The 16,004-nt window shown below is 44.2% G+C and overlaps 1 protein-coding gene across 2 annotated transcripts in view; it reads left to right on the forward strand.

The window, feature by feature from the left end:
• Positions 1 to 16,004, forward strand: part of LOC110533358 (septin-8-A) — a 48,961-nt gene that overhangs the window by 7,958 nt on the left and 24,999 nt on the right. For both annotated transcript variants that reach the window (XM_021617477.3, XM_021617476.3), the window contains exons 2-4: positions 9,661 to 9,775; positions 10,069 to 10,264; positions 11,112 to 11,298. In XM_021617477.3, the coding sequence (XP_021473152.1) occupies positions 9,661 to 9,775; positions 10,069 to 10,264; positions 11,112 to 11,298 (498 nt within the window). The remainder of the gene's footprint in view (positions 1 to 9,660; positions 9,776 to 10,068; positions 10,265 to 11,111; positions 11,299 to 16,004) is intronic.

Raw genomic sequence — 16,004 nt, forward strand, 5'->3', positions numbered from 1 at the left:
ACTTCATGTCCAGTAAAAGCCAGAGCTCATCAGTAAGCGGAGGGCTACTGGTGAGCGCTACTACTCCTGTCTCTCCTTCAAGATCCTGCACTACCTTGTCGGTCCATCTACGCTGGACCGGTTCGTCAGCTTCCTGCAGTGCCTTAATAGACTCTGGGGCGGAGGGCTGTTTTATGGACGAGACCTGGGCTCGGGAACATGACATTCCTCTCAGACAGTTAAGGGAGTCCACGGCCTTGTTCGCCCTGGATGGTAGTCCTCTCCCCAGGATTCAGCGTGAGACGCTACCTTTAACCCTCACTGTTTCTGGTAATCATAGCGAAACCATTTCTTTTTTAATTTTTCGTTCACCTTTTACACCTGTTGTTTTGGGCCATCCCTGGCTAGTTTGTCATAATCCTTCCATTAATTGGTCTAGTAATTCTATCCTCTCCTGGAACGTCTCTTGTCATGTGAAATGTTTAATGTCTGCTATCCCTCCTGTTTCCTCTGTCTCTTCTTCACAGGAGGAGCCTGGTGATTTGACAGGGGTGCCGGAGGAATATCACGATCTGCGCACGGTGTTCAGTCGGTCCAGGGCCACCTCTCTTCCTCCACACCGGTCGTATGATTGTAGTATTGATCTCCTTCCGGGAACCACTCCCCCCCGGGGTAGACTATACTCTCTGTCGGCTCCCGAACGTAAGGCTCTCGAGGATTATTTGTCTGTAGCTCTTGACGCCGGTACCATAGTCCCCTCCTCCTCTCCCGCCGGAGCGGGGGTTTTTTTTGTCAAGAAGAAGGACGGGTCTCTGCGCCCCTGCATAGATTATCGAGGGCTGAATGACATAACAGTGAAGAATCGTTATCCGCTTCCTCTTATGTCTTCAGCCTTCGAGATCCTGCAGGGAGCCAGGTTTTTCACTAAGTTGGACCTTCGTAACGCTTACCATCTCGTGCGCATCAGGGAGGGGGACGAGTGGAAGACGGCGTTTAACACTCCGTTAGGGCACTTTGAATACCGGGTTCTTCCTTTCGGCCTCGCTAACGCTCCAGCTGTCTTTCAGGCATTAGTCAATGATGTCCTGAGAGACATGCTGAACATCTTTGTTTTCGTTTACCTTGACGATATCCTGATTTTTTCACCGTCACTCCAGATTCATGTTCAGCACGTTCGACGTGTCCTCCAGCGCCTTTTAGAGAATTGTCTTTTTGTGAAGGCTGAGAAGTGCACTTTTCATGCCTCCTCCGTCACATTTCTCGGTTCTGTTATTTCCGCTGAAGGCATTAAGATGGATCCCGCTAAGGTCCAAGCTGTCATTGATTGGCCCGCCCCTAAGTCACGCGTCGAGCTGCAGCGCTTTCTCGGCTTCGCGAACTTCTATCGTCGTTTCATCCGTAATTTCGGTCAGGTGGCAGCTCCTCTCACAGCCCTTACTTCTGTCAAGACGTGCTTTAAGTGGTCCGTCTCCGCCCAGGGAGCTTTTGATCTCCTCAAGAATCGTTTTACATCCGCTCCTATCCTTGTTACACCTGACGTCTCTAGACAGTTCGTTGTCGAGGTTGACGCGTCAGAGGTGGGCGTGGGAGCCATTCTTTCTCAGCGCTCCCTCTCTGACGACAAGGTCCACCCATGCGCGTATTTTTCTCATCGCCTGTCGCCGTCGGAACGTAACTATGATGTGGGAAACCGCGAACTGCTCGCCATCCGGTTAGCCCTAGGCGAATGGCGACAGTGGTTGGAGGGGGCGACCGTTCCTTTTGTCGTTTGGACTGACCATAGGAACCTTGAGTACATCCGTTCTGCCAAACGACTTAATGCGCGTCAGGCGCGTTGGGCGCTGTTTTTCGCTCGTTTCGAGTTCGTGATTTCTTATCGTCCGGGCTCTAAGAACACCAAGCCTGATGCTTTATCTCGTCTCTTCAGTTCTTCAGTAGCCTCCACTGACCCCGAGGGGATTCTCCCTGAGGGGCGTGTTGTCGGGTTGACTGTCTGGGGAATTGAGAGGCAGGTAAAGCAAGCGCTCACTCACACTCCGTCGCCGCGCGCTTGTCCTAGGAACCTTCTTTTCGTTCCCGTTCCTACTCGTCTGGCCGTTCTTCAGTGGGCTCACTCTGCCAAGTTAGCCGGCCACCCTGGCGTTCGGGGTACGCTTGCTTCCATTCGCCAGCGTTTTTGGTGGCCCACCCGGGAGCATGACACGCGTCGTTTCGTGGCTGCTTGTTCGGTCTGCGCGCAGACTAAGTCCGGTAACTCCCCTCCTGCCGGCCGTCTCAGGCCGCTTCCCATTCCCTCTCGACCGTGGTCTCACATCGCCTTAGATTTTGTCACCGGACTGCCTTCGTCAGCGGGGAAGACTGTTATTCTTACGGTTGTCGATAGGTTCTCTAAGGCGGCTCATTTCATTCCGCTTGCTAAGCTTCCTTCTGCTAAAGAGACGGCACAAATCATCATCGAGAATGTTTTCAGAATTCATGGCCTTCCGTCAGACGTCGTTTCGGACAGAGGTCCGCAATTCACGTCTCAATTTTGGAGGGAGTTTTGCCGTTTGATTGGGGCTTCCGTCAGTCTCTCTTCCGGCTTTCACCCCCAGTCTAACGGTCAAGCAGAACGGGCCAATCAGACTATTGGTCGCATCTTACGCAGTCTTTCTTTTCGCAACCCTGCGTCTTGGTCAGAACAGCTCCCCTGGGCAGAATACGCCCACAACTCGCTTCCTTCGTCTGCGACCGGGCTATCTCCTTTTCAGAGTAGCCTCGGGTACCAGCCTCCGCTGTTCTCATCTCAGTTCGCCGAGTCCAGCGTCCCCTCCGCTCAGGCTTTTGTCCAACGTTGCGAGCGCACCTGGAAGAGGGTCAGGTCTGCACTTTGCCGTTATAGGACGCAGACTGTGAGGGCTGCTAATAAGCGTAGAACTAAGAGTCCTAGATATTGTCGCGGTCAGAGAGTTTGGCTCTCCACTCAGAACCTTCCCCTTAAGACGGCTTCTCGCAAGTTGACCCCGCGGTTCATTGGTCCGTTCCGTATTTCTCGGGTCATTAATCCTGTCGCAGTTCGACTTCTTCTTCCGCGATACCTTCGTCGCGTCCACCCGGTCTTCCATGTCTCCTGTATCAAGCCCGTTCTTCGCGCCCCCGCTCGTCTTCCCCCCCCCCCCCCATCCTTGTCGAGGGCGCACCCATCTACAGGGTCCGTAGGATTTTGGACATGCGTCCTCGGGGCCGTGGTCACCAGTACCTCGTAGATTGGGAGGGGTACGGTCCTGAGGAGAGGAGTTGGGTTCCCTCTCGGGACGTGCTGGACCGTGCGCTGATCGAGGATTTCCTCCGTTGCCGCCAGGTTTCCTCCTCGAGTGCGCCAGGAGGCGCTCGGTGAGTGGGGGGGTACTGTCATGTATTGTCATGTTGTGTCTTGTTTCTGTCCTTTCCTTTCACCCTGTCTCCCTCTGCTGGTCGTACTAGGTTACCGTTTCTGTCCCTCTTTCCCCCAGCTGTTCCTTGTCTTCTCTGACTACCTCATTCACCCCTTTTCCCACCTGTTCCCTTTTTCCCTCTGATTAGGTCCCTATATCTCTCTCTGTTTCTGCTCCTGTCTTTGTCGGATTCTTGTTTGTGTGTCTCATGCCTGAACCAGACTATCATCGTGTTTGCTGCAACCTTGTCCTGTCCTGTCGGAATCTACCTGTCCATCTGAGCCCACGTGTGTTCATCATTAAAGAAACTCTGTTTGTTAATTCGCTTTTGGGTCCTCATTCACGCACCTGACAATATTAGCATCAACATACATTATTTCATTCAATTTCACATAATTTCGTATTTCATTTCATATTTGTTACATGTAATCTTTTGGTTCAGCGCTAATGTAATGTATAATGAGCATCATCAAACAGGGGGAACATATTAGGTGTAGTAGTGACATTAGTAGTCTTAGTAGTAGTAGTGACAGCAGCAGCAGTAGTAGTTGTGACAGTAGTAGTAAAGACAGTAGTAGCAGTAGCAACACTAGTAGTAGTGGCAGTTTGTGTGATGGCAATTTGCATATACTCCAGAATGTAATGAAGAGTGATCAGATGAATTGCAATTAATTGCAAAGTCCCTCTTTGCTTTGCAAATGAACTTAATCCCCCAAAAACATTTCCACTGCATTTCAGCTCTGCCACAAAAGGACCAGCTGACATGTCAGTGATTCTCTCGTTAATGCAGGTGTGAGTGTTGACGAGGACAAGGCTGGAGATCAGTCTGTCATGCTGATTGAGTTCGAATAACAGACTGGAAACTTCAAAAGGAGGATGGCGCTTGGAATCATTGTTCTTCCTCTGTGTACCATGGTTACCTGCAAGGAAACGTGCTGTCATCATTGCTTTGCACAAAAAGGGCTTCACAGGCAAGGATATTGCTGCCAGTAAGATTGCACCTAAATCAACCATTTATCAGATCATCAAGAAATTCAAGGAGAGCGGTTCAAACGTTGTGAAGAAGGCTTCAGGGCGCCCAAGAAAGTCCAGCAAGCGCCAGGACCGTCTCCTAAAGTTGATTCAGCTGCAGGATCGGGGCACCACCAGTACAGAGCTTGCTCAGGAATGGCAGCAGGCAGGTGTGAGTGCATCTGCACGCAGAGTGAGGTGAAGACTTTTGGAGGATGTCCTGGTGTCAAGAAGGGCAGCAAAGAAGCCACTTATCTCCAGAAAAAAACATCAGGGACAGACTGATATTCTGCAAAAGGTACAGGGATTGGACTGCTGTGGACTGGGGTAAAGTCATTTTCTCTGATGAATCCCCTTTACGAATGTTTGGGGCATCCGGAAAAAAAGCTTGTCCGGAGAAGACAAGGTGAGCGCTACCATCAGTCCTGTGTCATGCCAACAGTAAAGCATCCTGAGACCATTCACGTGTGGGGTTGCCTCTCAGCCAAGGGAATGGGCTCACTCACAATTTTGCCTAAGAACACAGTCAAGAATAAAGAATGGTACCAACACATCCTCCGAGAGCAACTTCTCCCAACCATCCAGGAAGAGTTTAGTGACGAACAATGCCTTTTCCAGCATGATGGAGCACCTTGCCATAAGGCAAAAGTGATAACTAAGTGGCTCGGGGAACAAAACATCTATATTTTGGGTCCATGGCCAGGAAACTCCTCAGACCTGAATTCCATTGAGAACTTGTGGTCAATCCTCAAGAGGTGGGTGGACAAACAAAAACCCACAAATTCTGACAAAGTCCAAGCATTGATTATGCAAGAATGGACTGCCATCAGTCAGGATGTGGCCTAGAAGTTAATTGACAGCATGCCAGGGCGGATTGCAGAGGTCTTGAAAAAGAAGGGTCAACACTGCAAATATTTGGTTCTTTGCATAAACTTCATATAATTGTCAATAAAAGCCGTTGACACTTATGAAATGCTTGTAATTATACTCCAGTATTCCATAGTAACATCTGACAAAAATATCTAAAGACTCTGAAGCAGCAAACTTGCCACCGCTGTAGAATTAGTAGTAGTGACAGTGGCTGGAGTGACAGTAGTAGTGGCAGTAGTATTGATCGTAGTAGTGGTAGCTGGAGTGACAGTGGTAGCTGGAGTGACCGTAGTAGTGACGGTAGCTGGAGTGACTGTAGATGAACTGACAGTAGCAGTAGTAGTGACGGTAGTAGTGACAGTAGTAGGACTAGTAGTAGTAGTGACAGTAGTAGTAGTGGCAGTAGTAGTGGTATTGATAGTAGTAGTGACAGTGGCTGGAGTGACCGTAGTAGTAGTGACAGTAGATGTAGTGGCAGTAGTAGCTGCAATAGTATTGGTGGTGGTGGTAGTAGTAGTGACAGTAGTAGTGGTATTGACAGTAATAGTAGTAGTAGTAGTAGTAGTGACAGTGGCTGGAGTGACAGTAGTAGTAGTAGTAGTAGCAGCAGTAGCATTAGTAGCTGCAATAGTATTAGTGATGGTGGTAATAGTGACGGTAGAGGTAGTAGCAGTAGTAGCGGAAATAGTAGTAGTGATGGTGGTAGTATTAGTAGCAGCAATAGTAGTAGTGATGGTGGTGGTAGCAGTAGCAGCAATAGTAGTAGTGATGGTAGTGGTAGCAGTAGCAGCAATAGTAGTAGTGGTGGTATTGGTAGCAGCAATAGCAGTAGTGATGGTGGTAGTAGTAGAGGTGATGGTAGTAGCAGTAGTAGCGGCAATGGTATTAGTGATGGTGGTAGTAGTAGTAGTAGTGACAGTAGAGGTAGTGGCGGTGGTGGTGGTGGTAGTTTTAGTAGCAGCAATAGTAGTAGTGGTGGTAGAAGTAGAGGTGATGGTAGTGGCAGTAGTATTATGGTGGTGGTGGTGGTAGTAGTAGCAACAATCGTGGTGGTAGTAGTAGTAGCAGCAATAGTGGTGGTGGTGGTAGTAGTAGTAGCAGCAATAGTGGTAGTAGTAGCAGCAATAGGGGTAGTAGTAGTTGCAGCAATAGTGGTAGTAGTAGTAGCAGCAATAGTGGTGGTGGTAGTAGTAGTAGTAGCAATAGTAGTGATGGTGGTAGTAGTATTAGTGATGGTGGTAGTAGCAGTAGTGATGGTAGTAGCAGCAGTAGTAGTGATGGTTGCAGTGGTAGTAGCAGTAGTAGTAGTGATGGTGGTAGTAGCAGCAATAGTGGTGGTGGTGGTAGTAGCAGCAATAGTGGTGGTGGTAGCAGTAGCAGCAATAGTAGTAGTGATAGTAGTAGTAGTAGAGGTGATGGTAGTAGCAGTAGTAGCGGCAATAGTATTAGTGATGGTGGCAGTAGTAGTAGCAGCAATAGTGGTGGTAGTAGTAGCAGCAATAGTGGTGGTAGTAGTAGTAGCAGCAATAGTAGTGATGGTAGTAGTAGTAGCAGCAATAGTAGTGATGGTGGTAGTAGTATTAGTAATTGTAGTTGTGATGGGGGTAGTATCAGTAGTAGTAGTGATGATGGTGGTAGCAGTAGCAGCAATAGTAGTCGTGGTGGTTGTAGCAGTAGCAGCAATAGTAGTAGTGGTGGTAGTGGTGATGGTAGTAGCAGTAGTAGCGGCAATAGTATTAATGATGGTGGTAGTAGTGGCAGTAGTAGTAGCAGCAATAGTAGTGGTAGTAGTGATGGTGGTAGTAGTAGCAGCAATAGTAGTGATGGTGGTAGTAGTAGCAGCAATAGTAGTGATGGTGGTAGTAGTATTAGTAATTGTAGTCGTGATGGTGGTAATAGCAGTAGTGATGGTAGTAGCAGTAGTAGTAGTAATGGTAGTAGTGGTAGTAGCAGTAGTGATGGTGGTAGTAGTATTAGTAATTGTAGTCGTGATGGTGGTAATAGCAGTAGTGATGGTAGTAGCAGTAGTAGTAGTAATGGTAGTAGTGGTAGTAGCAGTAGTGATGGTGGTAGTAGCAGCAGCAATAGTAGAGTTGATGGTGGTGGTAGCAGTAGTGATGGTAGTAGCAGTAGTAGTAGTAATGGTAGTAGTGGTAGTAGCAGTAGTGATGGCAGTAGTAGCAGCAGCAATAGTAGAGTTGATGGTGGTGGTAGCAGCAATAGTAGTGGTGATGGTGGTGGTAGTAGTAGAGGTGATTGTAGTGGCAGTAGCAGTAGTAGCGGTAATAGTATTAGTGATGGTGGCAGTAGTAGTAGCAGCAATAGTAGTAGTGATGGTGTTGGTAGCAGCAATAGTAGTGGTAATGGTGGTAGTAGTAGTAGTAGAGGTGATGGTAGTGGCAGTAGCGGTAGTAGCGGCAATAGTATTAGTGATGGTGGCAGTAGTAGTAGCGGCAATAGTAGTCTTGGTGGTGATAGTAGTAGTAGAGGTGATGTAGTGGCAGTAGCGGCAATTGTATTAGTGATGGTGGTAGTAGTAGTGGCAGTAGTAGTAGCGGTGGTAGTAGTATTAGTAATTGTAGTCATGATGGTGGTTAGTAGTCGTAGTGATGGTGGTAGTAGTCGTGATGGTGGTAGTAGCAGTAGTGATGGTAGTAGGAGTGATAGTAGTAGAGGTAATGGTAGTGGCAGTAGTAGCAGCAATAGTAGTGGTAGTGGTGGTGGTAGTAGAGGTAGTGGCAATAGTAGTAGTGGTGGTTGGTATAGTAGCAGAGGTGATGGTAGTGTCAGTAGCAGTAGTAGCGGCAATAGTATTAGTGACGGTGGCAGTAGTAGTAGCGGCAATAGTAGTAGTGATGGTGGTGGTGGTAGAGGTAATGGTAGTAGCAGTAGTAGCGGCAATAGTATTAGTGATGGTGGTGGTAGTAGTATTAGTAATTGTAGTCGTGATGGTGGTAGTAGTGATGGCAGCGGTAGTAGCAGTAGTAGTAGTGATGGTGGTAGTAGTGATGGTAGTAGTGGTGTCCGGATGTTGCTGATGGGTAGTCGTGTTTCAGTTCACTGAAGCAGAGAGAATTCAACTGGGGATGGAAATTAGAAATTAGTCGGGCCTACTCTACTTGAGGTCTCTGTCAGTCTGTCTGGTTCAAAGATCCAGGTTTTGCCCTTGTTTGAGTTATTTGTAATTTGTGTAATATATTGTCACGGATGAAGCAAGGGACTGTACAAAGTTTCCCATAAAGGAGCATTTACATTTTTTGGCATCGTTTACGCTCAGCTATTTCTCTGTGATCCAGTGATTCACATGGGAAGTGTTGTTTCCTTACCTACTGACTTTTTTTTAAACAGAGGCTCTCTGAATGGCACCTTCTCAGGTATAAGAACTAGACATGCCATAGCTAATCTGAAACCATCTTGACCGCGAAGCAGAGGTTGGAAATACTTAGCCATTCAATGAACACTGAATTAGTTGCTAAGGGAAACCGAATCCCCTCGGAATAATGCCCACGTACTGCAACTATGTCTTAAATACTTCGTAAAATGTATTTTGTAATAGTGCAACCATAAATAATTATTCTATTATTCTCTCATACTTTGTACTCATATACTGGCCTCTTTCCTTTACTATAGAGCAAGGATGGATGCCTCTGTCTCAGCTTTTCTGACGTGCGTAATTCAATCAGAGTTCATATCTGGGGAGTTTGTGTCCACGTCCACAGTTTTGCATGATCCTTGAGATGACACACTGGGGTAGATTTTGTGTGTGCATTTCCTTTGTGGCCCTCAGTCGATTCTAGTTACACATTGGCCTGCCTGCCTGCCTACACCGCTCAGGCTGTGTCCGGTGAAATCAGCCCCCAAATATGCAGCCTTAGTGGGAAAGGCTAAGCCAGACATGCTAGGATGGACCCATTGATCTCAAGGTGCTATCCATCTGAGATGAGCAAGATAAGGAACTACATTATTGCCTCCCCACAAATCATCCATAATTAGAGATGTGCTGTTCACATGAGAGTAGCAGGCTAACTTCCTTTGCGGGTGACAGATTTCTTTGGTATGACCTCAATTAAACCGAAGTAATTTGACTGTTGGAATCTCTGGTGCCTGTTCTCAGTGCAGAGATGCCAGCTCCTGTTTTGAAGGATTATTCCACCAACCTCGGCCAGAGTGCTCATCTCATAATTCAAGGCACATTATGAGGAGCTACATGTCTGTAGAATTATAAGAACATTTCATATGCACAGGGAAACAATTTAGCGTGGCAGTAGTATTCCAAAATCCTTAAGTCCTCGATTCAGTACGTACCGTCCATTTCCTCTGTTTTCCCCCTCGCGTATCTCCAGCTTTGCCGTCATTTTTGATTTGTTTAATCTTGTATTTTTTTCAGAATGAAGAAAAGCGTAATCTCAGTTTGGGTGGCCATGTTGGTTTTGACAGCCTTCCCGATCAGTTGGTCAGTAAATCGGTGACACAGGGTTTCTGCTTCAATATCCTCTGTGTAGGTGAGTATCAAACCACATGCTAGTACACCAACAGTAACACTGTGTGTCTCACGGGTTGTATCCCAAGTGGCACCGTATTTCCTACTATATGTAGTGCACTACCTATAGGGCTCTGGTAAAAGGTAGTTCACTATGTAGGGGATAGGGTGCCATTTGGTATGCAGCCAGGGTTGTTTCTGACCTTGACTCGAAAGAGAACAAATGTCTGTGCTGCTGTGAAGAGGCTGTAATCAGAATGTCCCTCCTAAAAGTTACTGAGACCTAACAACACTTTTCTCTCTCATGCTTTCTAGGGGAAACGGGTATTGGCAAGTCGACGTTAATGAATACGCTTTTTAACACAATGTTTGAGAACGAGGAGGCCAGCCACTACCAGAATGGCGTGTGTATGCGGCCCAGAACATATGACCTCCAGGAGAGCAACGTCCACCTCAAGCTGACTATTGTGGACACTGTGGGGTTCGGGGACCAGATCAACAAAGAGGAGAGGTAAGCAGCTGATGCTGAGAATCAGATATTCAGCTGATAAATAGTTGGAAGTATTGAGGCTCTTTATCGTGTTCATCCTCTCACAGTGCATGCCATCGTTTGGAGTAAATTGCTTACATTGCCCGGAATGTAGACAAGACAAGCACAGTTAAACTAATGTCATTTTGAGGACTTAATCTCCCCCTGAATGGAGGGGGGTGTAGAATGATGAGGACATTCTTGGTTTGAACTACAGCTGTCAGACTGAGTGTTTGTGTAACCTCTGCAGCAAGAGGGCTCACACCCCCCCTGAATGATACAGAGGGAGGAACAGGCCGTAACTCATCGTGTTTGGGAAAATACTGCTGCAGCGATGCATCCCAAACAGCCTTTTAATGGTCATCAATGATGCATTCTGGGAAAATAGCTCATAGATGTAAAGAGGGGAAGGTTAAACATTGTACATATGTTCTTGGAAAGCCTCCATATCACTTACCTGCCCTCCAAGCTACAGTATAATGATGGACACAGGGGTGGCTAATACTTTAGGTTTTTGATTTCATCTGATTTCAAGAGTTGATCAGTGACTTTCTATGTTATTTGTCTCACTTCATCTGTAGAATGCTAGACTAAACACACTGGCATATTACATGTTCTCTGTGACCTCTTAAGTATTTACAATTTGTGATACTTGATAGTGTAAGGTCAGATTAACCTGAGTAGATGCAGGTTATTTCTGTACACACACAGGCATCTGATATCCCCACTGTCAAACTTTGAAAGAAACAAAGAAAGAACATGAGATAGTGGGACCAAAATGTCAAACCAATAACCACTTAGTAAAACAACATTTATTTGATTTTTTCAGTTATAAACCGATAGTGGACTATATCGACACACAGTTTGAAAAGTACCTCCAGGAAGAGCTGAAAATCAAGCGCTCCCTCTTCAACTACCACGACGGGAGGGTCCACATCTGTCTGTACTTCATTGCTCCCACGGGGCATTCGCTGAAGTCTTTGGATTTAGTTACCATGAAGAAACTGGACAGCAAGGTAAAGGATCACTACCACCAATGCCTTGTGGGCAGAAAACACACACCATCCTATTGTTTGACTTGTATAGATGCTGAAATCCTTTTACTTTGACTGGTGTGGATTTCTCACAGTTGTGGAATAGCTAGCTCTTCATGTTGGGGTGGGGACCAGTTGACAGACATTCCCAGATCAAATTTTAGGTTCATATCGTTCCCTAATGTATCTGGCAGACATAAGAAAGTATGTTTGTTGTAACTTATCCCTATGAAGATCATTGCTTTTCATGTGAATAACTGAGTATTGGGCAGCAGATCCATAGTTTAGGATAATTTTAATATAATTTAGCTTTTACATTGTTATAAAATAGCCCTACCATTTATTTTTTCCAAAAATATACACTCACTCAAGTAGTCTAATTCTAACCTCCGTTTGGATATTTGATTAATCGATTAACCGTACCCATCCCTAAAATTGACTGCGATCTATTGGAAGCACATGAATGATCATTGCCTCAATTAGTGAACTGGTGGAATGAATCTTGTCACTATTGCAGTTTAAGCATGAATGAGGGTGAGGGAAAGAGAGTGTCACTACTAGTTACTAGTGCAGTCACGTTTTATTGACCCTAAAGAGGGCAGGTGAAATCTGTGAAATACTCCGGCTGACACTTGACAAACCAGACAATACATCCAGTGCTCCAACTCCTATTACGACCCTACCAAGCTCATATACAGTGGAGCAAAAAAGTATTTAGTCAGCCACCAATTGTGCAAGTTCTCCCACTTAAAAAGATGAGGCCTGTAATTTTCATCATAGGTACACTTCAACTATGACAGACAAAATGAGAAAAGAAAATCCAGAAAATCACATTGTAGGATTTTTAATGAATTTATTTGCAAATTATGGTGGAAAATAAGTATTTTGTCACCTACAAACAAGCAAGATTTCTGGCTCTCACAGACCTGTAACTTCTTCTTTAAGAGGCTCCTCTGTCCTCCACCTGTATTAATGGCACCTGTTTAAACTTGTTATCAGTATAAAAGACACCTGTCCACAACCTCAAACAGTCACACTCCAAACTCCACTATGGCCAAGACCAAAGAGCTGTCAAAGGACACCAGATACAAAATTGTAGACCTGCACCAGGCTGGGAAGACTGAATCTGCAATAGGTAAGCAGCTTGGTTTGAATAAATCAACTGTGGGAGCAATTATTAGGAAATGGAAGACATACAAGACCACTGATAATCTCCCTCGATCTGGGGCTCCACGCAAGATCTCACCCCGTGGGGTCAAAATGATCACAAGAACGGTGAGCAAAAATCCCAGAACCACACGGGGGGACCTAGTGAATGACCTGCAGAGAGCTGGGACCAAAGTAACAAAGCCTACCATCAGTAACACACTACGCCGCCAGGGACTCAAATCCTGCAGTGCCAGACGTGTCCCCCTGCTTAAGCCAGTACATGTCCAGGCCCGTCTGAAGTTTGCTAGAGAGCATTTGGATGATCCAGAAGAAGATTGGGAGAATGTCATATGATCAGATGAAACCAAAATATAACTTTTTGGTAAAAACTCAACTCGTTGTGTTTGGAGGACAAAGAATGCTGAGTTGCATCCAAAGAACACCATACCTACTGTGAAGCATGGGGGTGGAAACATCATGCTTTGGGGCTGTTTTTCTGCAAAGGGACCAGGACGACTGATCCGTGTAAAGGAAAGAATGAATGGGGCCATGTATCGTGAGATTTTGAGTGAAAACCTCCTTCCATCAGCAAGGGCATTGAAGATGAAATGTGGCTCTGTCTTTCAGCATGACAATGATCCCAAACACACCGCCCGGGCAATGGAGTGGCTTCGTAAGAAGCATTTCAAGGTTCTGGAGTGGCCTAGCCAGTCTCCAGATCTCAACCCCATAGAAAATCTTTGGAGGGAGTTGAAAGTCCGTGTTGCCCAGCAACAGCCCCAAAAGATCACTGCTCTAGAGGTGATCTGCATGGAGGAATGGGCCAAAATACCAGCAACAGTGTGTGAAAACCTTGTGAAGACTTACAGAAAACGTTTGTCCTCTGTCATTGCCAACAAAGGGTATATAACAAAGTATTGAGATAAACTTTTGTTATTGACCAAATACTTATTTTCCACCATAATTTGCAAATAAATTCATTAAAAATCCTACAATGTGATTTTCTGGATTTTCTTCCCTCATTTTGTCTGTCATAGTTGAAGTGTACCTATGATGAAAATTACAGGCCTCTCTCATCTTTTTAAGTGGGAGAACTTGCACAATTGGTAGCTGACTAAATACTTTCTTGCCCCACTGTATCAGGCCAGTTGTATGGCCTATAAAGCTGTTCTAGGAATGGTGGAGAGGAAATGCCAGGCTCGTTTGTGTCTAGAAATGCGATGACTCATATCAAACAGATGGCATGGTTATGATAGGGTTGGGCGTTATCCAGATTTTCATACTGTCATATACATACACACTGAGTCTGTCAAAACATTAAGAACACCTGCTCTTTCCATGACAGGCTGACCAGGTGAAAGCTGTGATCCCTTATTGATGTTACTTATTAAATCCACTTCGATCCCTGTAGATGAAGAGGAGGAGACCGGTTATAGAAGGAATTTTAAGCCTTGAGGTAATTGAGACTTGGATTGTGTATGTGTGCCATTCAGAGGGTGAATGGGCAAGACAAAACATAAATAAATGCCTTTGAATGGTTGATGGTAGGCGCACCGATTTGACAGTGTTAAGAACTGTATCAAGAATGGTCCACCACCCGAATGGGCCAATATCCCTGTGGAATGTTTTCGACACCTTGTCGAGTCCACAGCCTCAATTCATTTTAACTCAATGTCAAAAACTAGCAGCGTTTTTAAGGTGTTCTTAATGTTTTGTACACTCAGTATTTAAATAAATGTTTTATTACATTTTTTACGCACAAAACAATTTAGGCAACATGGATCTTGGTCCAGGAGGGGATTGAATGTCTCTGCTGTAACCAAGACGCTTGATCTTGACATCTAGCCTAGGGCTGTATTCCAGTACATTTTAGCAGAGGGAATAGCAACATTTGGACTGTTTTCCTTATATATATGTTATTACATTTATAGTTTAAAATGTAAATTCCTTCTAGCTGTATTGAGGCTACAAAATCCTCAACAGTACTGTTATATCTGCTTTGAGTACTGTTCTATTCTCCTAAAAGAAGAATAGCACCTGTAGGGACAGCTCTAACAACAATTTGATACTCCTCAGGAGTGAATGTAACGTGGTGTTCTCATGAGTTCTGGATAATCATATAGTTGTCCATCATTATTCAATAATTGTTTATTCCAGATAATGCTGTTGTCAAACCAGTTCTGGAAAAATATAGACTTGTTTTTGTATTTTATGTCTCTATTATTCCAGATTGTATACCTATGTGGGGAAAAATTATGTTTGTACATGAGGTTCCAAGTTAGAAATCAAATGTTATTGGTCACATACACGTGTTTAGCAGATGTTAATGCTTGTGAAGTACTTGTTTATGAAAGTTAGTAAGCTTAATAGGGATCTAACCCACATCAAAGTTGCATTTTAGTAAGAATTCTAGACCACCAATCTGTTGGAATGTTAAATTAGGGATTATATTCCAAATCCAATCCTTATTTCTTAAATAGTTTTGTATCCATTTGATCTTAAAGATTATATTAGAGGTTTTAATATCCAGAGCGTTCAACCCTCCCTCACCTTTAGTGCTGCATATTACCGCTTTTCTTAAATAATGAGGTTTATTCCTCCATATGAAGTTAAATCATTTAGTATCAACCATTTTAGTTACATCCAAGGGAGGTATACATTTATCTGGACAGACCTTCAGATTTGGACAAAAGTACACGTCCAGAGAAAGAAAGATCTCTTAATAACCAGGAGTTAAATCTCTTTCCAATTTTCTCTACAATAGGAAAGATTTAAGTCCTTTCTTTCTGATCTTTGCTAACTTTAATAACAAAATATGTAATATGTATGTAATCACATCTTATATGTAATCACATCTTTTATAGGAATATTACATACTGAGTTTGTCACATCTTTTATAGGAATATTACATACTGAGTTTGTCACATCTTTTATAGGAATATTACATACTGAGTTTGTCACATCTTTTATAGGAATATTACATACTGAGTTTGTCACATCTTTTATAGGAATATTACATACTGAGTTTGTCACATCTTTTATAGGAATATTACATACTGAGTTTGTCACATCTTTTATAGGAATATTACATACTGAGTTTGTCACATCTTTTATAGGAATATTACATACTGAGTTTGTCACATCTTTTATAGGAATATTACATACTGAGTTTGTCACATCTTTTATAGGAATATTACATACTGAGTTTGTCACATCTTTTATAGGAATATTACATACTGAGTTTGTCACATCTTTTCTAGGAATATTACATACTGAGTTTGTCACATCTTTTCACCGTAAATGATTCACATTTCCTAATATTCAGAGATAAACCAGATTTGAAAATATTGACCAAAACCCCCCAAAAAATCAGTCTCGAAAATATAATAATCTTCAACTGTATCAAAAGCCTTGTAAAAGTTTACACATAAAATAAAGTTATCTTCCATAATGTGCTCATTGTTGTCTATCAAGTCCAATACTAGTAGAATATTATTACCTATATGTCTGCCCTTCATAAAACCACACTGGGTTTCGTC

This window comes from Oncorhynchus mykiss, chromosome 10 (assembly GCF_057628025.1).
Source record: "Oncorhynchus mykiss isolate SJ-2025 chromosome 10, ASM5762802v1, whole genome shotgun sequence".
Taxonomy (NCBI): domain Eukaryota; kingdom Metazoa; phylum Chordata; class Actinopteri; order Salmoniformes; family Salmonidae; genus Oncorhynchus; species Oncorhynchus mykiss.